Here is a 22,549-nt window from a genome sequence, read left to right as displayed (position 1 = left end):
CTGTGTAACCCAATATAAAATGTTAAAGCAACGCCCAGCCTCAATCTGCAGTGTTCTTGTACTTGTTACCTGCAGGCTCTTGCACCAAACTCCACCTTGCTAATGCCACCTGTGGGTGAGAGGACTCCCATGGAAAAGGGAGAGACCAGAGTACAGCCTTTCCTAGGAACTGACAGAGTCCACATATGTGCCAGAAAAGTGGTGAAAGCTCCACAGAAAAAGTACTTCCTCACTTAAGAAGGGGGGCTGGTTTGAACAGGACTCAGCCCAGTTCAACTGGGGTAAAACTTCATATTTATTGAAGACTACTTGGGACAGTCACAGTGGACAGACACTACATAAGGCCTCACTCCCCCTTAGCACAAGTCCATTACTCTCATGGAACAGCTCCTTGCTGTCCATCCCTGCCCCTGTGCAAGGGAGCTGCCCCATCAGGTGAGAACTGGATTGGTACAAAGCACTGACTCCCCAGGGACGCACTGTAACAACACCTGTACTCACTCTCACACGAGTCAACACGGGAACAGGCTCTGGCTCCACATTCCAAGTCAGTTCTATATACAGTGGTAAGAGCACTTGAAATAAAGAGGCAGCAGCTGCTCTACATTCACCAGAAGGCTGGCTGAAGAGATGGTTCTCAAGCTATGGTTTGTGACAGATCTTACTCCGCTGGAAGATCACATGAGGCTTGAAGGCAAGGAAAAGTTGAAATCAGGTGCCTTTGTGGGCTCGCTCCTCTACATAGAGCTGCATCTGGAGGAGAGAAACCAGCATCAGTCCTGTTTGGTGTACAGGTAGGTGAAAGGGGAAAAGCCTACAACAGGCTGAATAGGAAAGGTTTGTACCTTCCCCTATAACCAGGGGTAAAGGCGGAGGGGCTCGGACAGAATTGCACACGAATCAATATGATTGGCAAAAATGTCCCCTTTATTAGAGGAAAGGCAGCTTATATGCTGCCTGTGGCACAGAGACATGTGATTCTTCCCCAGGTTACATTGGATACATAAGGAAAACATACTGTGGTGTACAGTACTAATTGGATAACAGCAGGTGTCCATAAAACTTGTTTTCCTATCAAAAGAACTCCTCCTTCACCTTGGCACAAGGCCTGCAGCCATATTAGTGGCGCAGTATTTATTACTATCTGCACCCAGCCATACCAAGGCAAAGGTCGCAGAAATGCAATAGAAATTGTTCACACAATTTCTGTCCTCCGACACAGGGGGTTATTTTATTATGAGGAGTCTTGCCCTGCTTTGATTACTGCCACAGACACCTGCAAGGCTAAAGCTACTGCTCAGCAGAATTAAAGTTGTCACCCCACAGCAAACTGCAGAGCTGGTGTGAGAGCAGACAAAGCTCAGAACTACAGCAGGTTCAGCCACCTCTTGGTCAGATCTGCTCACCTTTAAGATGTCAGATGTCATGGTTTTCAGGGGGATAAGCCGGGGGTCGTGCATGTGCACGTCCTGCTCGTCAGCGAGGATCCACGGGAAGTCCTGGGGGCAGGAACACAAGGTGTGTTACTGGCAGAGCCTGGCAGTGCTGCAAGGTGAGCTCTTCCTCAGTGTTAAGTGAATGAGAGAGTGAATGGCTGAGGAAGAAACAGGTAACTTAAACCTTCCACAACAGCAAAACTTAACACTTGCACACTTGGCCCTGAGACTCAGGATAACTGTCTTCAGTTACAGCATCAAACCATGATGTCAGCCCTCTGCTTACTGCAAAGGGGACACCTCACTTCTTTAAAAGATACACTCTCAGCTGTCACGAGCTACCCTGTTCTTCTGTCCCTTATACCAGCATTTAACTGCAACTCCTGAATGCCTGGGGCATGGATTTCCATCCTGCCTTGGAAGTTTAAAGCTTGGCCTACCACACTCCCAGTTTCCATTACTAAGCAGTACAGAGCCATTGAAATAATTTTATACTTCGTTAGCTTTATTTATTGTGCCTTAGGACACATAATATAACTTGGCCCAGGAAAAAAGTTTCCCTGTATCTGTGCAAGGATTCTTTAAAAAAAAAATAAAATCTTGCTTTAGAAAGTGATCTGTACACACTTTGAAATTTATTTGTGCCCCCAAACCTACTAGTTACTTGAATCTTAGTCTGCCTTGCTCCTTATGCAGAATCAGGAGGATCATCAGGGGATGAGAGCTGCTTTTTATTGATTAAATTCAAATACCTGTTCTACATGTCTCAGCACTTCTAAGTGACTGATCAGGCACTGGGCAGTGAGTGTTGTTACAACCTGTTTCAGGGTCTGAAGCAGCCGTTGTCTGCAGCTGTGTGTGGTGGATGTGCTCCCACCTCACCAGCACAAACCATTTTAACCCACTTCAAGAACAGCTGTGAAGTGCCTCACACGACACTAAGTGCATGTTCAAAACATCTGTCAGCCTTAACCTCAGAGAGAACAAAACTCTGCTCTGCCCAGTCTTTGCTCTGCAGCTTCTCACAGAGTCAGGTGCCCAAAGGTGTCACTCACCTTTATCACCTGGATCTTTTCCATGTTCCGTGTGGCAGCCTCCCGTGTGTGAACCAGAACTGTGAAGGTGCAACCTGAGAGAGAAATGGCAGGTTCCAGCTTGGGGGACAGCTCCCAGGGGGTGGGCCAAGCCAGACAATGCCAGGCATGAGGTTGTTTGGATCCGAGGGACGTTTACCCGGGGGGTTGTTGTCCAGCACAGCGTCGCACACGCTGATTTTCAGGATGAAGGCACGGAGTAACTGCTCCACGTGGGACAGCAGGGACTCAGAACTGTGGAGGACATAGCAGTTGTTACTGGCACGCAGCAAAGGGCTGGAGCTGCTCCCAGAACAGCCCTTGGAGGCAGGTGTTGGATGCCATGGGCAAGCAGGAGTGGAAACCTCACCTAATGGAAAGCAGAGGTGGCTGGGTGATCTCAAAGACAAATCTCTCCACCGGGTGGTGCTCTTTATCCAGGATTACAACCACGACTTTTTCCACATCGTTCTGCAAGAACAAAGATTAGAAAAATCCCTTCCTTAAAACCAGCTGTGTACTGCCCCCAGTGTGCTCTGATATAGCGGGAGTGCACTCCCACTGTATTTGTTGGGGCTCACAGCACAAGCAGTTATCCAAAGCTTGAGCTCAGATTATCCTTAGCAATCAGAAAAATTGCTTTTGTAAAGCCATTTCTTGCTGGATTTTAAACTGACAGCTTGTGGCTAAGGCTGAGACAGATGGGTGTGCTAAATTGTGTGTTCCTGTTTTGGAACAAGGAGGAGATGCAGCCATCTCACTGCATCCCTCAGGGATGGACACTGAGGGACATAAGAAACACTCAGACCATTGGCCAAACAGAGCAGCTTTGTACAACCACAGTGTACAACTGACCTCATTCTGTTTTCTGTCTGTGAAGAGCAAGGAGTACAAAACCTGCTAGCAGCCTCCTGGAATATTTCACAGGTCACACCAGGAGTACAAAACCTGCTAGCAGCCTCCTGGAATATTTCACAGGTCACACCTTTCTCTTACAAAAGCATTCAAACTGTTCTGCCAGGACAGGTGCTTAAACAGGATTCAAAAGCAGAATGGTAAAGTGCAGGATGATGTAACTGGAAATACACACACACGTGTCCTCAGGTACAAGTAGGAAATGCAGCAAGGCCTTAACTGCCAGAAAAGGTTACGGGTATTGGGTTTAGTTTTGTTAGGAACTTTATCAGCTAATATAGTGTATATGGTAAATTAGTAAATAAAGGTTGCAATTAAGAGAGTATTTATGTTCTCTTACTTTCTATCAGAGCCACTTGCAGTACTTTGGTCCCTGACTTGCTCTCACCTTCTCCAGCAGTGGCTTTACACAGTGCAGCGTGTCCTGGATGTACTGGTTCAGCTCTGGGTGGCAGGACATCTGTAGCAAACACAGGGAACAGTCAGAGCTGTGTTTGATGTGAAGCAGGGCAATGCTAAAAGGGGAAATTTAAACAGAAGCACCAGTGTGTACAAGGCACTCCAGTCACGCTTCAAATACTGGTGAAAAATGCTGAGTTGCCCATTCAAACCAGCAATTCTTTCAGGGAAGGGTTAATCAGCTGAGGCAAATCACTGCACCCACACAGGTGTTGTCTATCAGGAATATACAGCCACAACAGCATATGGGGAACAGCATATTCCAACCATCCCTATTTCCTAGGAAACATGCTTTCCTGTTACCTCACTGCACAGAGCTGGGGAAGCCTTCTACTACTGCTGTCCATGACCTGCTTGTTCCATGAGCACTGCTGTATCCTCAGCTACAGGGCTGCTCTCCCTTATGACAGGAACTAATTTCCCTTCAAAAATGAGTTTGCACATTAAAACAATCACTTCCAGAGTATAAGTTTTTGTTCTAGTGACTGTTGACTGATCCTTGCTATTTTGCTTGTCCATATGGCTGTCAGCTTCTGGGAAAATTTCCTACCTGGACAGGTACATTGTATTTTTTCCTCTTCTGAAAGATCCCAATGGGGTAAACTTCTCTGACGTACAAGATGAGGTGAACAGCCACTTCCAGGAATTCTGAAAGAACATCTGCAACAACTGAAAAACAGAAGTAAAGAATGCTGAAGAGGGGAGGGGGAAGGGGGGGGGGAAGCAGAGCAGTACCATAGAATCAGAGGAATTTTTTTTAAAGGTATATTTTTTTTGTACCTAAATTTCACCTGCATCCCCTTAGCTGCAGGAAGTTTAGGGACAGACCAACCCTCCAACAACATTTAGTGCCAAGGAGAAGGCTCACAGGGGCATCAGCTGCAGCTCAGCACAACACGTTACCTTGCCCAAAGTTCAGGTCCTGCCGTGTGAGGGTTGTCATCTTCCCCAGGCCCTGGAAGTAACAACAAAAGGAATGTTTATCCTTTGGCTGCTGTATTATGAACACAGTCAGCCTACGGAACCATCCACCTCTCCCATGCCCCTGCTGGCCCACAGACAGAGGTGTGAGCACCCTCTGCAACCACAGCCCTCAGGGATCACCAGGAGTGCACAAACCACAGTGTTCTGGCTCACACCTCCAACTGAGAGATCACCCATAATTTAATTCCTGCTTTCTTTCCACTCTCTCTCTCCCTTTTTGGGACACAGGTAAGTTCAGACCAATACTTTTTAGTAGCACAAGAAACACTGGTTTTTTAAAGCTTCATATTCCTTTCCTTTTCTAGCCCCCATTTCCTGCTTTAACACAAAAAATTCTCAGTTTTATGGGTTTATTCCCACACCACCATCATGAACCAGTGCTCATCCAGGCTTGGAGCTGCATCTTCCACTGACACATCACCACACAGGTTATCATCTGCTGCCATTGCAACAGCTTCAGAGTCTGTCTCTCCAGTCCCAAGGAATCCAAACCCAAATTAAGTCAACATGGACTCTGTCACACAGGATTATGGAATATCTCAAGTTGGAAGAGACTCATAAGGATCATGGAGTTCAACTCTCTGCTCCTCTCAGGACTACCCAAAACTAAACCATGTGAGTCAGGGCATCATCCAGATGCTCCTTGAACTCTGACAGGCTTGGTGCCATGACCACTGTCCTGGGGAGCCTGAAATTTGTGACACTTATAAAGGGCAGCACATTATTGTGCCAAACTGAGTATCATTGCCAAGAGTCAAACAGCACACACTGGGGTTCAGCTTTCCAACAGCTTTCCCTACAGGGTGGAATCTGTGCCTTACACAACTTAAGCCACAGTGTACATAATTACCTACTAGAAATTTTAATTTGTTTCGCTATTTTATCCACACTCTCTGCATGCACGAAAACTAACCACCAATAGCAGCACCACTGTTGATGAGCTGTGTATGTCTTTAAATGCCTCTGGAGCACCCTGGCTCCTCCAGTGTCCTACACAGACCTCTGCTGAACCAAAACCATTCCAATCAGCTCTTTAGACACCGATTTTCAAGCTGTTTCAGCTGCAACAAACCACATTTTTCAGACTTACAAAGAATTAGTTTAACCTTCACAAAATAGGGAGCTACCCTCATTTCCCTTTTTTTAAATCAGAATTCTATGACTGTATATGGAGACTTCCTGGAATATCAGTGATCTGGTACACTAAATAAAATAAAGCATCTCTCTAGCCCTCCAGCCACAGTGATTCTCACATTTGTACAAAAGATCTGTATCAGAGTAGCATAAACAATCTGTGTTTTCAGAGGTTTAGGTTCACGTCCTCATCTAAACATCATCCCTCCTTAAAGAGAGGCCACAGTGAGGGAAGAGCATCCCAAGAGATCCACCCTTCCCTGCAGTCACAAGGTTGGAAGTGGGCACCACACACTCAGCACCTGTGCAGGCAGGGAGATCGTGGAATCACAGAACAGTCTGGGCTGGAAGGGACCTTTAGGCTCATCTCGTTCCACCCCCTACAGCGGGCAGGGACACTTTCCAGTAGAGAGGTTGGTCCAAGCCCTGTCCCACTCCTTGGACACTTGCAGGGATGGGGGAAATCACGTAACTCTAAGTCATCATGTCCAACTCCCCGTGTCTATACCCCGGGCCCCCAGGACAGCCGGCCCTGCCCCCAGCCCCTACACCCGCGGCTCGGCTCCCAGGGCAGGACGGAGCTGCCCGGCCCGCTCGGGTGTCTCTGACCCCGGGCAGGGGGGCTGGATCCCCGGGGCGCCCCTGCCCCGCTCCGCGCACAGCATCGCCCTTCCCCGGCATTCCCGGGCCCCGGACGGGGCCCCCGCATCGGTACGATCCCCCCGACCCGGTGTCCCCTCCCACCCACGCTGTCCCCACGCTGTCCCTATGCCCAGTGTCCCTATGCCCAGTGTCCCCCCACCCCACCCCGCTGTCTCCCCCCTGCCCCTGCTGTCCCTGTCCCAGCTGTCACCCCCGTTCCCACCTGGTCCCCCCGGTCCGTACCAGCCCCGCTGTTCCCCCCCCCGTCCCCGCTGTCCCCCCAGTCCGTACCGGTCCCCTGTCCCCGCTGTCCTCGCTGTCCCCCCGGTCCGTACCGGCCCCCCTATCCCCGCTGTTCCCCCCTATCCCCGCTGTCCCCTCCTGTCCCCGCTGTCCCCCCGGTCCGTACCGTTCCCTCTGTCCCCGCTGTCCCCCCGGTCCGTACCGTTCCCGCTGTCCCCCCGGTCCGTACCGTTCCCGCTGTCCCCCCGGTCCGCACCGTTCCCTCTGTCCCCGCTGTCCCCCCGGTCCGCACCGTTCCCGTTGTCCCCGCTGTCCCCCCGGTCCGTACCGTTCCCGTTGTCCCCGCTGTCCCCCCGGTCCGCACCGTTCCCTCTGTCCCCGCTGTCCCCCCGGTCCGTACCGTTCCCGTTGTCCCCGCTGTCCCCCCGGTCCGCACCGTTCCCTCCGCCCGTTCCTCTCCCGCCCAGCGCGGGGGGGGCGGTGGCGGCGCGCGCGGGTGACGTCACGCGCTTGTGCCGAGCGCCCCCCAGCGGGCGGGAGGAGCGGGCGCGGGGCCGGCGCTGCCCCCCGAGGCCCCCGCGGGTCCCGGTGCCCCCCGTCCGCCCCCGCGGGTCCCCCGGCACGGCGGGGCCGGGGCGGGAGCGAGGGCGACGCTGCGCCCCCGCTGGGTCGCTAACCCGCTCCGCGGCCGTAACGCCGGGGAGCCCCTGCGGGGAGCGGGGGCGCGGAGCCCGCCCCGCCGCGCAGGTGAGCGGGGCCAGCCCGCCGCGCCCCCTTCACCCCCCCCCTGCCCCGGGGCTGCCCCGCCTTTGTCTCCGTCCTTTGTCTGCCCCGTCCGTGCCCGGGGCAGGCACCGCTGCTGCCACCAGCACCCTGCGCTCCCGCACCTCCTCCTCCTCGGCGCCGGGCACCCCCGCGCCCTGCAGCCCCTGCATCCCCCCCTGCACCCTCCCGCAGCCCCCCGCACGCCCGGAGCCCCTCCCAGCCCCACCTCCTCCCGCACCATGCACCCCAGTCCCCCGGGATTCCCGGCGTCCCCGGTTCCTCTCCACATTCCCCCACTGCCTTCCCCCTGTCTCCTCCTCCTCTTGCTCCTGCTCCTCCTGCTCTCGGGTTTGAACACCCGCTGCCCCCGGCAGAACTGCCTCCCCTCCGCCGCTCGCACAGCCCTGCCCTGCCCTGCCCTGCCCTGCCTGCCGGGCTCCGCCAGCCCCGGACCTGCGGACAGGTAAGGCAGCGCTGCCCGCGCCGCGCTCCCCGAGCCCCGGGGCTGGCGGGGGATGCTCCGCCGAGCCGATTCCCCTCTGCCTTCGCAGGGGCTTCGAAGCAGTGCGGGGGCACTTTCCCACTTTCCGTGCGCCCCGGAGGAGACAAAGAGCGGGGTTTTCGGGGACCGCCGGTGCTGCCGCCGCCGGGACGCGCGCGGTGCCCCGGTCGCGGCGGCATCGCCCGGCGGTGCGAGCGAGCACCGATCCGGGACAGCGCCAGTGCCGGGGCGCGGTGCCTCTGGCCAGCCCTATTGTCACCGTGCCGGGAGCGGGCTTCGGGCTCTCCCGCTGCCGCCCGGGTCCCTCGGCGCCCGGTGCAGCGCCGTGCGCCCCGCAGGGTCACTGCTACTTCGGGGAGTCCTGCAAGCCCCTTCCCGAGGTGGCTCTGCCCTTCCCTGGGAGCGAAGTCGCCTCGGACAGAGGCACCGTCCCTCTCGCAGGGGCCGAGCCCCTCGCACACGCCACGGGCATGTCCCGGCTCCGGCCAGAGCTGCCGAGGGGCGAAGGAAGCTTTTCCCACGGAGTCATTGTACTTGCAGAGCCGTGCGCTGCCAGGCACCGAGCCCCTGGGCACCCGCGGGTTGTTCTCTGCTCTTCCTCTGTTGATAAAAGTGAGATCTCATTTCTGAATTAAATCAATTTGGCACAAGTTAATGGCTTATTACAGTTGGTAATTCATCACGTAGGATTTAAGTGACACTTATCCAATTCACACCTGAAGTCTTCCGTCAACTGGAGGGTTTAATGGAAGTGGTTTTGTATTCCCATCTCCTCTCCCTTGCAGAAGGAGGAATTAATTCTACACGTTTGGTTCAAAGTGAGAATGTCATGCAAGGAAAAATGTTGAAAGCACAGCCCAACTGTTCTGCCAGTCGGGACACATCCACGTCTCCCCCCAGAGAAGATGAGGGCAAATCTGCCCCCATTCTTCCCTGTCACACTGGCAGGGGCTTTCCGGCCGGGTGAGCAATGACCTTTGCTATTGATTGTGTCCCATTTGTCACCAGGCATTGTGCATGAAACTGGAGAGTCTTCTCTGCCCTGCTGACAGCCAGCGACTATATCTCGGATGCTAATCTCAGGCTCATTGCTATTTTAATCTCATTATTGGGTAGAGTAGACTCTGATAGCAGGTCGCCTGTGATGGCTATGTCAGCCACTCCTTGGAGTCCCAGAGGAAGCAGAGCAGAGGGTACTGCATATTCATTCATGTGCCCCTCTTCCCCTTCAATGCAGTGGCTTGCTGGGCTGCTCTGTCCCTGGAGGATGTTGTGCTGGGAAGCTCTCAGGGCAGGTTGGGAAGAGGCTCAGGAGAAGGGGTGGCACGGCTGTGGTTTAAGGTGACAGGCACCTGAAGGTGTCCAGTGTCCATCAGAGCTGGGGTGCTGGAGCTCAGCAGTGACTTAGTGACTAGCTCACAAACCTGAGCTGCAGGAGAGGGAGTTCCTTGGGCCATGCTGTGTGAACAAGTCACTTCTGTCCTGATTAGGAGGGCAGAGAGCCAGAGCTGACCAGTGAGGGGAGTCCCAGCTCCAGCCCTTCAACTGATGTTGAGTGAATCACATTTCAAGTGGTCATGGATACAAATGGCCCCAGGGAGATGTTTTGTGAAGGCACAAGGGCACCTACAGCTATCCCTTAACCCCCTGCAAGCCTGAAACTCTCTGTTCTGTCTCTTGTGCCAGTAGTGTGTTACAGAATTGGCCCCTTTCTACAATGGAGTGCTGTTTGGGGATGGCAGGGAGGGAAGGAAAACACAGGCAAAGGAAAGCAGATGTTTCAAAGGGTGGGGACAATATTCAAGTAACCTAAATATCAGCAGAGGGGAAATCTCTCACACCACAGTCATGAAGGACAAAGAAACTGCGGAGTCAGGTAAATATGAAAGGCAAAGTAAGGAGGAAAGGTGTCAACAGATACAGGAAACCTAAGAAAGGAGGGCAGCTCTGAAGAGGAACCCAAAAGGACTGGAGATCTGTGAGCAGGGAATTCTGCAGTTCTGACATCCCAATGATGTCTGTACCACCAGGGGAAAAAATTCTCTATAAATTGAGTATGCAAGAAGTGTTGGAGAGAATAAAAGTGTTACTACTTTTGCCCTGGGGAGGAAAAAAGAAGGGTGAATGTAAGATTACCTGCCTGCTTTGAGGGACCCTAGAAAGCTGGGAGGGAGCCTTTAGAAATGGGAAGGTCTCTTGGCAGATTGTTTATGAAGCTTCCCAGCATTTGCCTCCAGAAACAGAAAAACAGATGGAAAGAGACCCAGCAGGGAAGTGAAATCTCATTTATCTGCACAATGCCATCCTCCTGGCTCCAGCCAGCTCTCTGCATGTCAGCTACCATAGAGCCTACCCCGTCCATTCTGCTCCAGGCCTTCCCAAGCCCATCCATCACCCTTTGGCTTCTTATTTACAGGCAGCCTGGCACACGAAGCCGGGTTTATTGTCTGTCATCCCTGCCACACAGGCACATACACACAACACCCATGTAGATGCACACACACTCAGTCTATTGCTGCAGCTTGGGATTGTCTGGAGTCCAGGAAATCTTTGTGCACGTCTGCCAAAGACTGAGCTTATCGGAGCCAAAAAGAAATCTGGCCCAGCATACGTGCTTGGGTCTAGCTTGGTTCAGCCCTTGAGCATACAAACTGCATCATTTGCAGTCTGGGGTGCTAAAGGATCTTGACAGTCTCTCAGTTCAAGGGTTTTGTTCCTCTTGGCTGTGACATGAAGAACATATGTGAGAAGTTAAAGCTATGGCTGTCAGGTATAACGTGAGATACATGAATGAAGGTGGATCATCTGATGTTGCTGCTTTGTGAAATACAAAACAAATGCAGCAGGGGCAGTTTCAGAGCCTATTTCAGAGCCAAGGTGACACAACTGTATTTATAGGGAGAAAACATGCCTGAGTTTCTTTGTACCTACTCAGTACATGGCTGCCTTGCAGGATTATGAGCAGAGGGCAGAGGAATAGCAATGGTATCAGTGAGTCCAGAGAAAGAGACTTCCCACAGGGAAAGTTACCCAATATGCAAAAAACCACCTAATTTCCCTTACAGGATTGTAACCATCCACTACTAACCCAAAATGGATCAGAAATAGCGGCTGAGACAGCACTGCAACTCAGTCCTGAGCCTGCACCCTGGGCAGCTCAAAGGCCTTATCTTTGCTGTACAGGTGTTCTTGTGAGAAGGCAGATTTGCTGCCTCAGGTGGCTTGTAATCCTGAGGGTCTATAAAAGAAGTGCAGGCATGGGGTGGAGTAAGGGAGATGTAGGTCTGGTGTAAAGAACTATGGGGCAGCTTAACTTGGCAAGTACTTCAGCTATTTCCTTTACTGAACCCTAAGAATAGGATGGGTTTGGGGCTTGTTGTAACGTGTCTCTTTGTTTATAGCAATTTAGGAAAGGCATTTCCTTACAAGGCCAGGCTTCTTTCTGCCTGGCAGAATTTCACCTTTGCAGAAAGGGTGTACCACAGTGTGAGGGCCTTGCTGTCACCTACATCAGCAAGCCCAGGGCTAGGTGGTCCTGCCAGAGGAGAGGGTGAAGTTAACTTTGGTGCTCAGACATTAAGGAACCTGAGCGCTGAGAACTAGGGATGCTGTTGTGTTAGCTAGCTGTGTCTGGAAGTGTGAATTTTGGTAGGGTAAGAAAAATGAAGGAGGTAGGAAGAGGTTTCTGAAGTTAGAGGTAGATCATGGCATGGAAACAAGTGATTAAGGAGAGGGCTGAGACTCATTTGCCTCTCGCGCAGCAGTGTTGCATTAACCCAAGGTACCCAAACTTAGCCATGCACCAGTTTGGTCTAGCAAACAGCTCAGATCTCCCCTGACAACAGTGTAATACAGGTATTTGTCTGCATTATTAATGCAAGGTTCCCAGTGACAGTAACACAGCATGTCAACCTGCCCCTCTGCCAGTGCAGAGATGAGGCAGTCCGTGTGCTCTAGCTGCACTTTCATCCCTTGTCATGCCAACAAGACAGCTGGGCAGCTTAAATAAATGCCCCCTACACTTGGAAGCAGACCTTCTGTTTAAGTGCCCTGCAGCATTAAGCTGCCTCCAAGCTCCTGCTGAAAACCAGAATGTGCAGCTTGTGTCTGTCAGGTTCACCATCAAAGGGCCCGTGTCTGTGAGAGCGAGATTGGAGACACCCTCACCCTCTCTTTGCACTTGTTCTCTCCTCTTGGTATTTTGCCTGCAGATGAAAAGGTAAGATGCTCTTTCTGGCTCTTTGAGTTGTTCTGAGTGATGCCTTAATCCAGCTGGTTTGCTCTGTTTTTTAAAGAGAAAATCCTGGGAAAAAAAACAAAGACCCCATGGTCTGGGAAAAAAAACAAATGACCCCACGCAGAGCCTGCATGTTGCTGGGTTGCTGCTTTTTCCATTGGTTTTGAAGCAGGACTTGATATGCTTTGTTAATAGATTTAGCTGTCAGTCTGGTTTTCCTTTGTTCCAGGTAGCTGCCAATAAAATACTATTTCATAGTGTTATGCCTTCAGCAAATGAGCTTCCCAGCACCTCCTAAATCAAGCAGCAGTTTGTTGTCCTTTGTGGCCAGTAGAAGAACCTGCTTTTCGGACACTGCATAAAGAAAAGGCCCCTGGCCTGCCTACCTCTTTCCAGGGCAGGGCTGAACTGAAAACTTTTGCTCCCAGGCTCTGAGCAACAACAGAGAGGAATCTTGGAAAGGCAGAATTGGCTGGTGAATGTGTGAACAGGCTTTTTTTCAGTTAATAGGATAAAGGCATCTCCCTCTAAACTCATAAGATGCTCGCTGGGGCTGCTATCATGGCAGAGCTTTCACTCACAAAAGACTCAAAACACTCCACACCTGTCTCAGAGGTGCAAAGGAAGAGCCCAGGCTATTCTTAGGGTGTCTCCTGTCAGCTCCACAAAATGGCTCAGAGATTGGTCTCAGAGGTTGTTACCTGCCCTTCCCAGGTGACAATGGCTGGTCAAACAGCCAAGCACCTGGAGAGGGAGTGCAAACCATTGCAATTAAGCAGCAAAGTGGTTCACTGGGTGAACAGATGGAAATCAGGTGCAGCTGGGACTGGGGTGCAGGAAGGAAGGGGAGGAGATTGAGTGAAAAACTCAATCTGTGGCTGTAACTCTGACAGTATTTCTCAAGTGTAAGGATGGGCCTGGTTTTTTGGCAGTCAGTGTTGCAGGGAACTTTGGCTTTAAGCATGTCTTCCTGCTGCCCGGAGTGAGAAGGGACAGTCTGAGAAAGCTGCCCCAAAGTGAAAGGCTGCACTGGAAATGCTGCAAATCCCTTTCCCCTTTCTGTGGGAAATAACAGAGGAGAATGACTTAATTAGAGAATGTCTGACTTGTGCAATGTCCCAAAGCCATGTCTTGTAACACAAACACAGGGATGAAGGAAGACCTTCAAAAATACAACAGTGAGAACAGTCTGCAGACACAGTGCTGAGGGACTTGGTCTCAATATTCTTTGGACTTAAATTACCCTCCCAGTCACAGCCTTGTCTGGTGGAGCGAAGTGTGACCTGTGCAGGGTCAAGGAGGGAAAGTGGGACAAACTAGAGAAACCTCAGTCTGCCTCCCTGCCTCTTGATCTTTAGACCAGCATCCCCTGCTCTGCTGACAGCAGATTTATTTCTCTGCTATGCCATGAGGTATCAGCACAAAATTTTCAGTGCTTTTTCTTCCCTTGACCAATTTCAGCCACCCTGAAGCAGTGTGTGAGTGTGTGTGAATGTCTTTGGCTTGAGCTGCTCAGGGCTGTTGCTGGTCCTGCGAGGCCACCATCTGCCCCCAGTTTTGTTCATCTTGACATCTTCATCCTCACAGGAAACCAGCTGTGAGGAGGGGCCAGTGCCAGCCAGGCCCAGGATGCCAACCTGGCAGCAAACAGCCCTGGCCAGACAGCTAATGCTGTGCCTGGGCTCAGGGACTGTGGCCAGCAGGAGCCAGCCCCCCCCCCAGCCCCTCAGATGGTGGGCTGTGAATGGGAGGGTAGGGGGAGTCGTGAGGAATCAAAGGGAAATGTCCTGCTGATTGATGGCCTCATTTGCACATGAAACTGGGACCTCTCAGCCCTGCAGGCCCTGCACGTGTGTCTCAGCTGCTGTAGCCAGGGCTGGGAGAGAAGGGTAACCAAGGAGGGAATAACTCACTTCCAGCTCTGGATATAATAGTGTTTTTCATCTAAGTGTCCTAGGACTGAATCTTGATGGCCTTTACTCTTCCTAAGTGTTGGTTGCTTATTTTTTTTCTTTTTTTTTTTTTTTAATTGCAGGTGAGGCAGAGCACCCAGGATTATGGCAACTTCTTCCACCACCTTCTCTCCTTTCCTCTTCCTGTGCGCACTGGTTCTTTCTGACGTCAGTCTTGCAGTCTCCCTGAACCCTGGCACAAAGCTCAGAAATGTTCCAGAGAGCAACAACCACCTTCAAAACCAAGAGATGTGGCTGCAGCAGCCCAAAATTGGGCACCACCACAAGCATGGCCTGGCCAAGAAGGAGAGGGTCCATGCCATGCCTTCGAGAGGGCGACTGGCCGGGGAAGAGACCCTCAGGATGGGCAGTGGAGCGTCAGCTGTGGAGGAGCTGGTGACAGAGGGACAGCCAGCAGCCCTGAAACAGAACAAGGATGTGTTCCTGGGCTTTGAGTTGCCATATCCTGAGAGGGAGAACCAGTCCCCGGGCTCGGAGAGGGGGAAGAAGCAGAACCGGGAGCACCGGCGGAACAGCCGCAGGGACAGGCTGAAACACCACCGAGGTGTGTGAGCTCGGGGGGCTGGAGTGGCACTGGGAATGAGTGTCACTGGTGTGAGGGCAAGGAGATGCAGCTGTGGCTGAGCCACATGGCTGTGTGGAGGGTGTGGAGTGTGTGCCTGCTGTGGGGAGAAATCTGCCAGACAAAAGAGGCACAAGAAAAAAGGAGAACTCCAGAGGGTTTCAGTGCTGGCTGTAATTTTGTGAAAATGACCTGATTTGCCTCACAGGGGCAGCTCAGAGAGTCCCCAGGACTTGAGGGGTTGTTTTGGGGTGGCCTGCTTTGTTGGTTTTTTAATTTTTCTTTTTTAGTAAATGGTTCAAACATGTCCAAGCTGTGCTCAGTCTCTCCACTGACTTCAAAACATGACCAGAACTAGAAATAATACAATCCCCCCATTTCACTTGAAGACCAGTTTCTTCTCATCAGAGCTTGTATTCTTCTATGTTTATGCTGAACAAAGAAAAAAATATAAATTTTGCCCATGTGGAATTGCACTAATGACTTTGAAATGTTGTTTGGTTTTGGCTGGGACTGCTTTCCTTTGCAGGTCAGGTTGTGGGTGTGTGTCTCTGTGGTATGCTCTGCTCAGTGTGGTAAATCTTGAGTTTGGTTAGAGCCAGGCAATTTATGTCAGTCTACACTATGTGACAAGCTGGGTGTCACATCCCTGAGTTCCAGCTATCACTCCTCCCTACCTCAGTAAGAAGAGCTCTCTTGTTTTCTCAGGGGACTGACTAAACGACTCATGTTAAGCAATAAAGAGGAGTATGCAACAAAGCTGGTTTGAAGCAATATTTGCAGACTACAAACAGGTCTTGTTTCTTGGGTTTAACTTAAGTCTATATTTAAATTAATACTTATGAAAAACAGGGATAAGCCTGTGAAGATAGGAATTTCAATTTAGGAGCTAAAATAACTCACTACTAAAATCAAATAAGAACATATTCACAGGTATTTGCAGCAGCTTAATCCATTACTTTAAAAATGGTGAAACAGGTACATTTTGTACTCTTGAGACCAGAAGAAGACATCTTTTTCTTCTTAAGCAGGAGATAGACATGCCTTCAAGAAGGTGTGATTACATATGTCTTAAATGTATGAAAGTCAAGCTGCATATACTCTGGACCTGATCTATCACTTTATTAGCTCAGTACTCTGTTTTGCACTGGCCTAAAGAGCAGCTCAGGGTTGTGGATGGATGAAATCTGAATTCCTTTGGCTCAAACCTATGGCACTCAGAGAAAAGGGATGAGAAAGCCAATGCTGCTGTGCCTGTTGCCCTCTGCAGGGAAGACTCCTGATGCTGGGCCGAGCTCCCTGTACAAGAAACCTGAAAGCTTTGAAGAACAGTTTCAGAACCTCCAGGCAGAGGAAGCTACAAGTCTGACTCCCACTGTGCTCCTCATCACTGCCCTGGACCAAGCTGTTTCCACGGAAGAGCCTCCTGTTCTTCCAGCCACCTCACCACGGTCACAGGTAGAGCTGGTAACTGCTCTGTCCCTCCAAGCCCTCTGTCCCTCATCTGTCCATGTTCCTTGAGCTTCATGGACCAGAGAGCCTTTGGCTGCAGAGCCACCATATCCTAATGCTCCTTGCTCACCTTTTGTCCTCACATATAGAAGCAGTGGAAACTTCCCTCTTGGCTTCAGCTGCAGCAAGGGAAAGCTCTTTCCTTTTGAAAATGAGATGCCAAGAATCCCCGATGGACAAGGCAGGGGTGGAGGGGGAATCATAAGGCCTTTTTAATGTCTAAAAGCACCATAAAAATCTGCAAAGACTTCAGTGTCACTCCAGAATTGTAACCCGTTGTCTGTCTGGTTTCTTGCGGTTTGCAGGCCCGCCTCAGGCAAGATGGGGATGTGATGCCCACCCTAGATATGGCACTCTTTGACTGGACAGATTATGAGGATCTCAAACCAGAAATGTGGCCATCTGCTAAAAAGAAAGGTGCTAAACCTCCCTGTCCTCTTTCCCAATAGTCACCCTTGTAAGGCTTGTCCCATGGTTAGTGTTCCCAGATGTGCTGAAGGACATGAGATCATAGTGGTGGGGAAAGAGAGAAGCAGCATAATGTTGATTGTGTTTTATGCTCAGTTTCAGAATGTTTCTCATTTTGGATGCATAGTTTGAGGGCAGAGGAAAAATGATAGATGGAGGGTTGAGAAAGAGGGAGGAGATTAGTCTATGAAGGTTTAGAGTTCAAACTCTAGAAGTTTGAGGCTGTTTTTACCCTGGAACAATATTCTCTCCAGAATGAAAACACCAGCATGAAATTTTCTGTCAGCATCTGTTTCTTTTCCATAGAAAAGCGCCGCAGTAAGAGCCCCAGCAGTGGAAATGAAACTGTGACAGCTGAAGGGGAGCCATGTGATCACCACCTTGACTGCCTCCCAGGTCAGGATCAGCTTGGCAGAGGCATTTCTCCAAACATGGCATTGTTTGAAATGTATCCTGATTCCTGCTGCTGATAGGAATTGTCACCAAGGGAAGGGCAGGACTCTCCAGGCCATTGTAGAACAGATGATGCCTGTGTGATGGAGCTGTCAGGGGTGTCAGTACTCCCACAGGGAAGGGGGTACATGAGCTGTGCTGACCCTTGTCCCTGTGTTGCAGGCTCTTGCTGTGACCTGCGTGAGCACCTCTGCAAACCCCACAATCGAGGCCTTAACAACAAGTGTTATGATGACTGTATGTGCACTGAAGGTGAGTCCAGCTCTTTGCTCTCCCCCGTTGTAGTTGACAGCATTGACTTGGAATAATGGTTTGTATGTGAAAATAGGAGCTAAGCTCTGCTGCTCTTAGCTTAGCCTTTCCCTGCCACTGACTCACAGTGTGGCTGTTGAGTCATCCAGGATATCTTGTTTTCCCTCATGAAAACAAAAATCCTCATATCTACAAACCCAACAGAAGCGGCCACAATACATTAACACTTCAGTGGTGCTTTCAAGTATCACAGGCTATAAAACCAGACTGTTTTGCATGACCTTGTGCCTAACATGTCTTTCCTGAGATAATTTCAGCTGAGCTTGTAGCAATTTAGTAGATGTGGGAAGGACACAGGCATTTGTTTCTTAAAGCTGTTTCTGAAGAACCCACAGCAGCCCTTGCTAGACAGGTGCATTACAAAGATGTTGAAAGGCACTCTTCTAGACTGAACATGGTTGAGGCAGCTCCAGGCACTGGGTCTTGTCTGCCAGAACAAAACTCTGGTTGCCAAGTTTTGTGACCAGTGATTTGACCAGGTCATTCACCTGTTTTTACCCAATTAAACAGGCAGCTTCCCTGGAGCTGCAGTGTTAAATGATAGTCTTCACCTTGGCTGTGTTGTGTGACACCTGAAGGTCCTCATCAGAGGTGCCCTTCTGATAGATTAGCCTAGAAAAGTGTTTCTGCAAGCCTAATGAGGGCTGCCCCAGGCCCTGCTTTATCCTTAAGCTAGTTGTAAGTTGATGCCAAATGTGCATCCTCTGTAGCATTAAAAAGATCCCCAGAGATGGAAGATCCAGATAAGACAAGAGGCTTAGATAAGAGCAGAGCTCTGATCTTGTGTGCTCTCCTTCTGGGAGGCCACACTGCCTGGGGGGGATTGGTAATGAGGGGCACAAACCCAACTTTGAGGTAGCTGGTCTCAGTGTAGCCCAGGGACATGCACTCCAAAAGGCTGCTCTGTGACCTGTGACATCCTCTGGCTCTCTGGTGTACAGCTGAGGACAGTTTTGGGCTGTCTCATTATACGAGCTATAAATCCTCAGCCTGCCCTGCTCTGGGGGTGCTGGCACTGTTGCTATCTGCTGCCTGCTCTGGAAGGTAAAAGAGCTGCAGTTTCAGCTCCTGCCAAGCCCAGTGTCCAGATCCTGGGCTACTGAAAATCAGGGCTTTTGCGAGAATTATTTACCCACAGGCTGTACCCCTGTCTGGCCCAACTAGCTATGCATTCTGGTGTAAAAAAGTCAGACAATAGACACCAAAAAATATATCTACTGGTGCCAGCAACCAATTAGTTACCCTGACCAGAGGCTCCCATTGCCTTCCACTGCCATGGGAGAATAGGTACTCATGGTTTTTGCAAATAAAATGCCTTTTTTCCCCTTAGTATTCATCAATGCTATATCAGATAGCTTCCTTCAAACCCTGCACTTTGAGTCCAAACCAGACAAATTGAAGGAGATGAGGAGTGAGCTTTGGATCAGACCTCCCAGTAATAGCACTTCAAAGTCTTTTCCCTCCTCTTTTGAAGCTTCAGGGAAATAAATAGCAAGGGGAGGTCCCAAGCCGTTGCTGCTGCACATTAAGTCTATAGTAATTTCCCAATGGAGAGATCACTTAGACAGTAATGGGAAGTAATAGGGGGAAACCAAGCAGGGCTTCCATAAAATCACTGGAAACAATTGGAATAATTCATTGGTATTTCAAGAAGCCAGTGAAACCTGCCTGAACCAATGAATCCCAAACCAGAACAGGGAGCCAAGCAAAATGCCAGGGCCCGGAGAGCAGTGCCCTGCCCGTGTGAGGCATTTCTGTGCCACCCCATCTGACACAGCCTGGGGACTGGCCCCAGTGCAGCAGGGTCTGTCAGAGGGATGGTTGTGTGGTGTTCCTGCTGCATGAGCCCCGGTCCCTCCTCACCTGTGCGTGTCTTTTCCACAGGGCTCCGCTGTTACGCCAAATTCCACCGGAACCGAAGAGTGACCCGGAGGAAAGGGCGCTGCGTGGAGCCTGAGTCAGCCAACGGAGAGCAGGGATCTTTCATCAATGTTTAGGAGGGTGGGACTCCTGCCCGGAGGGTCGGGAGCTGGGCTCAAACTGTTCATACCTAGCAATGGGAATTAGAGGAAAAAGTTGAGCAAATGGCTGGAGCTGCAGGCTCTGGACATGCCAGGTTCCAGCTGGGCTGAAACTCATGTTGTTTATAAAGAGAGTGGCCTCAGCCTTTTCCATAGCAGACTGCATTCCCCCTGCTTTCCCTCAGCACATTGGTGCCACTGAGTTGGGTGCCCCTCTCCCAGTTGGTAAGAAATGATCATTACTCCTGTTCTGATGGTCCTGGCAGGAGCAGGCTCTGCAGTTTCCTCTCTTCCTCTCAAAGGAGTTAAGATGTGGAAGATTCTTCATGGCAAAGGAAATATGAGCTTAAACTTTACCCCTTAGTTATTACTTGAGAATAAAGGTAGATTGCCCTTAAGGATTGGAGGTTCCTAGAGGAGAGGAAACTTGTAGCCTCCAGATGGAATCAAAGCTGGGAAATGGATGAGCAGGAACCTGGCTGTCTAGATGAGAGAGGACCCTCTGACAGAGCTCTTGCTTTCTCCCCTTTTCACTGCTTTAGACATATTCCCCAGCTGTTACACACTGCCACTTCCTACCTGTCATCTTTGGGACCATCCAGTCCCACTCCATCCTTCCTTCCTTTCTTGCTTCCAGAGAACCACCTGGTTTCTGCAAGGATGTGGCAAGACATCCCAGCCTGCAGCTCTCACTCATTTAGTTATCCTGCCAAGTCTGTTATTTTTAATGATTATTTTTAGGAGCTTTCTGGGGAAGTGATAGTTTTCCTAGTGAGCCAAAAATAAAGTTTTTGGTAACAGGAGATAGGGACAGGCTGTTCCATTGTAGTAAATCCTGTGACATGTTGCATGTGTGTTTCCATGATATGTAAATAAAGATATGATAGATATCTTTTGTGCAACTCTTTTGCTTCTTTGACTGCACCCAAGGATGTGGCAGAAAAGCCAGTAAGGGAGCTGGTCAGCAGGTAGCACTGATGATATCAAGTAACCACGGAGCAATTGTGCTACTTGATAGAAAAATTTCTCTACCCCAGGTGGGGATCCAAGCTTCCCTCTGTCCTCACTCAAAATGCAGCTAACAGTTTCTGCCTGCTGTAGGCAGCCAGATGTTTAAAACTTCTTTATATTAATACTTAATTGCTGACTTCAGGGATATATTGGAGCAACACAGGCTACCTGTGTTAAACTGCAGTAGTGTTAGTTGGTAAAAATGTTCTTTTCTACTGCTTACACTGCACTACCCTGATTTCTGGGGGGACACAGCTCTGTCGTCTTTCATATTGAAGAACCTGGAGATGTACAGCACTTTCTGTAAGAATAGAAATATTAATCCTGGTGCTGAACCCTCTTTACACAGCCTCCCTAAACCCCTCTGTGTTCCATTTAGGTAGGCAAACCTCCATTTTGCACTCCTGTTTATGCTGTAGTGTCACTCTGCATTGTGTATTCACTCAAAGGCTGCTAACATAATACTTTGCATCTCTAATATAATGAGTGCCCAGTCATGGCTACAGAGAGGTGCTGTGAATACAACATCAGTTCTGACCTGCACTGCTAAAGGAGGAATTTGTACAGGAGCATTTGGGCAAAACCTACCACAGGGTTGCTTGTAGCTATTTAGATTTCTGCTTCCAGCATGACACTCAGCCCAAAAGGCACGAGTTACAAAAGGTGGTTTGGCTCCGGGGGGATGCCACGGCAGCAAGGATTCAATTTGTTAACCCAGGGAGAGCAGTGCAGCCCCTCCCTCAGCCCAGATGCAGAATAGTGGGTGGTGCTGCCAGTGCCATTGTCAGTGGAAGCATAAAGGGAAAAAAAGGCTCCTAATTGATCACAGTCAATTGCAGAGCTCTCAGCCCTTCATCTCTTGTGACACCGATAAAAACCACATGCACAGCCATTGTCAAAAGCAGGTTTGATATCACAGTGTGGTGCTTTCCAGGGTAGGAGCCGAGATCTGGATGGAACAGAGCAACTGAAAGGAAGCAGGAAATGTTGCAGGGTCTTTATCCTTGGTGATTCAGGTATTCCTTGCCTCTTACACTACACACTGAATCCTTGTAGGATCATGGACAGTGTTTTGGTCAAGACTTTGGTGCAAATCCAACTAGAAGCAGGCTCAAACAGCAAGTCTGAATTTTAAGCCAGAGCTTTCAGATGCCAAAAGGAGACTTGTTCCGTCTGCTCTTGCTTTTTCAGCTTTCAGTCTGCCATTAACTCTGAATATAAAGAACAGATTATTCTTAATTGGTGGGATTAGTTAAATGTGTAAGGTCAGTGAAAATTGAGTTAGTTATTGTCCATCAAATCATGGGATTACTGGATTTATTGCTCACAGTGGAGTTTCAGAAAGAGAGCCTGTGACCAAACATCATTCCCTCTGAATGAAGCTGTGGTGTTGCAGAGGTGGGGAGGGTGAGCAGTGCTCCAGGCACGTGCTGCATAGCCACAGCAGCATGAAAAGAATCAGCCTGAATTATGTATCAGCCACATCAACCACTGACTTCGCAATTGCAGAGCAAAGGAAAGCTGTTGAGTAAATAACACGCCAAGGTGTGGAATGCAAGAGCAGCCTGTGATGTAAAACCACAGGGCAACATTTGTACAACCAGTCCAACCCACTTGTGAGTGCAGCAAAGCTTTTTAGTGCCGCTCTGTGCTGTCTCAAGGCCACGACGGCAGCTGCAGAGTGATACTATCTCTGGGTTATGCTCAGCAACTTTCCCCTTCTTTCCCAGTATGTCCCAGTCACACTGCAGTCAGTGACAGTTCTGCCTTTGGGGAGCATTAGGTCTGAGCGAGAGAGGGACACAAATATGCAGCAAGTCTTGATTTATATGTTCTTCTCAACGGAT

At 50.2% G+C, this 22,549-nt stretch overlaps 3 protein-coding genes and 1 long non-coding RNA gene across 9 annotated transcripts; 2 read left to right on the top strand and 2 right to left on the bottom strand.

The window, feature by feature from the left end:
• Positions 1-250: 250 nt before the first annotated feature.
• On the bottom strand, positions 251-7,361 carry MAD2L2 (mitotic arrest deficient 2 like 2). Of its 6 annotated transcripts, none has more exons than XM_032709336.1 (9): positions 7,287-7,361; positions 4,787-4,838; positions 4,434-4,552; positions 3,813-3,884; positions 2,880-2,980; positions 2,670-2,764; positions 2,492-2,565; positions 1,407-1,499; positions 251-753 (listed from the first exon to the last, which is right to left on the bottom strand). In XM_032709336.1, the coding sequence occupies exons 2-9, from the start codon at positions 4,824-4,826 to the stop codon at positions 712-714; spliced, it is 636 nt and encodes a 211-aa protein (XP_032565227.1). In that variant the 5' UTR covers positions 4,827-4,838; positions 7,287-7,361; the 3' UTR covers positions 251-711. The 6 variants fall into 6 exon arrangements, with proteins under 6 accessions (XP_032565227.1, XP_032565228.1, XP_032565230.1 ...); XM_032709337.1 differs by having other exon boundaries at positions 7,251-7,353; XM_032709339.1 differs by having other exon boundaries at positions 7,323-7,343.
• LOC116797632 lies at positions 1,226-3,749 on the top strand. Its single transcript, XR_004360697.1, has 2 exons — positions 1,226-3,436; positions 3,488-3,749. It is a non-coding gene; the product is annotated as an uncharacterized LOC116797632 (long non-coding RNA).
• Positions 7,006-7,821, bottom strand: LOC116797617 (variant surface antigen B-like). The gene is made up of 2 exons (XM_032709318.1): positions 7,741-7,821; positions 7,006-7,593 (listed from the first exon to the last, which is right to left on the bottom strand). Exons 1-2 carry the CDS (start codon positions 7,819-7,821, stop codon positions 7,006-7,008), a joined length of 669 nt encoding a protein of 222 aa, XP_032565209.1.
• Positions 7,822-7,897: 76 nt separating this feature from the next.
• On the top strand, positions 7,898-20,583 carry DRAXIN (dorsal inhibitory axon guidance protein). Its single transcript, XM_032709329.1, has 7 exons — positions 7,898-8,114; positions 14,426-14,907; positions 16,196-16,383; positions 16,743-16,854; positions 17,212-17,301; positions 17,521-17,610; positions 19,555-20,583. Exons 2-7 carry the CDS (start codon positions 14,448-14,450, stop codon positions 19,665-19,667), a joined length of 1,053 nt encoding a protein of 350 aa, XP_032565220.1. The 5' UTR covers positions 7,898-8,114; positions 14,426-14,447; the 3' UTR covers positions 19,668-20,583.
• The last annotated feature ends 1,966 nt before the right edge of the window (positions 20,584-22,549 follow it).

Source organism: Chiroxiphia lanceolata, chromosome 22 (genome assembly GCF_009829145.1).
Source record: "Chiroxiphia lanceolata isolate bChiLan1 chromosome 22, bChiLan1.pri, whole genome shotgun sequence".
NCBI lineage: Eukaryota > Metazoa > Chordata > Aves > Passeriformes > Pipridae > Chiroxiphia > Chiroxiphia lanceolata.
The sequence above is the reverse complement of the archived record's forward strand: the minus strand, read 5'-3'. Positions and strand labels throughout refer to the sequence as shown.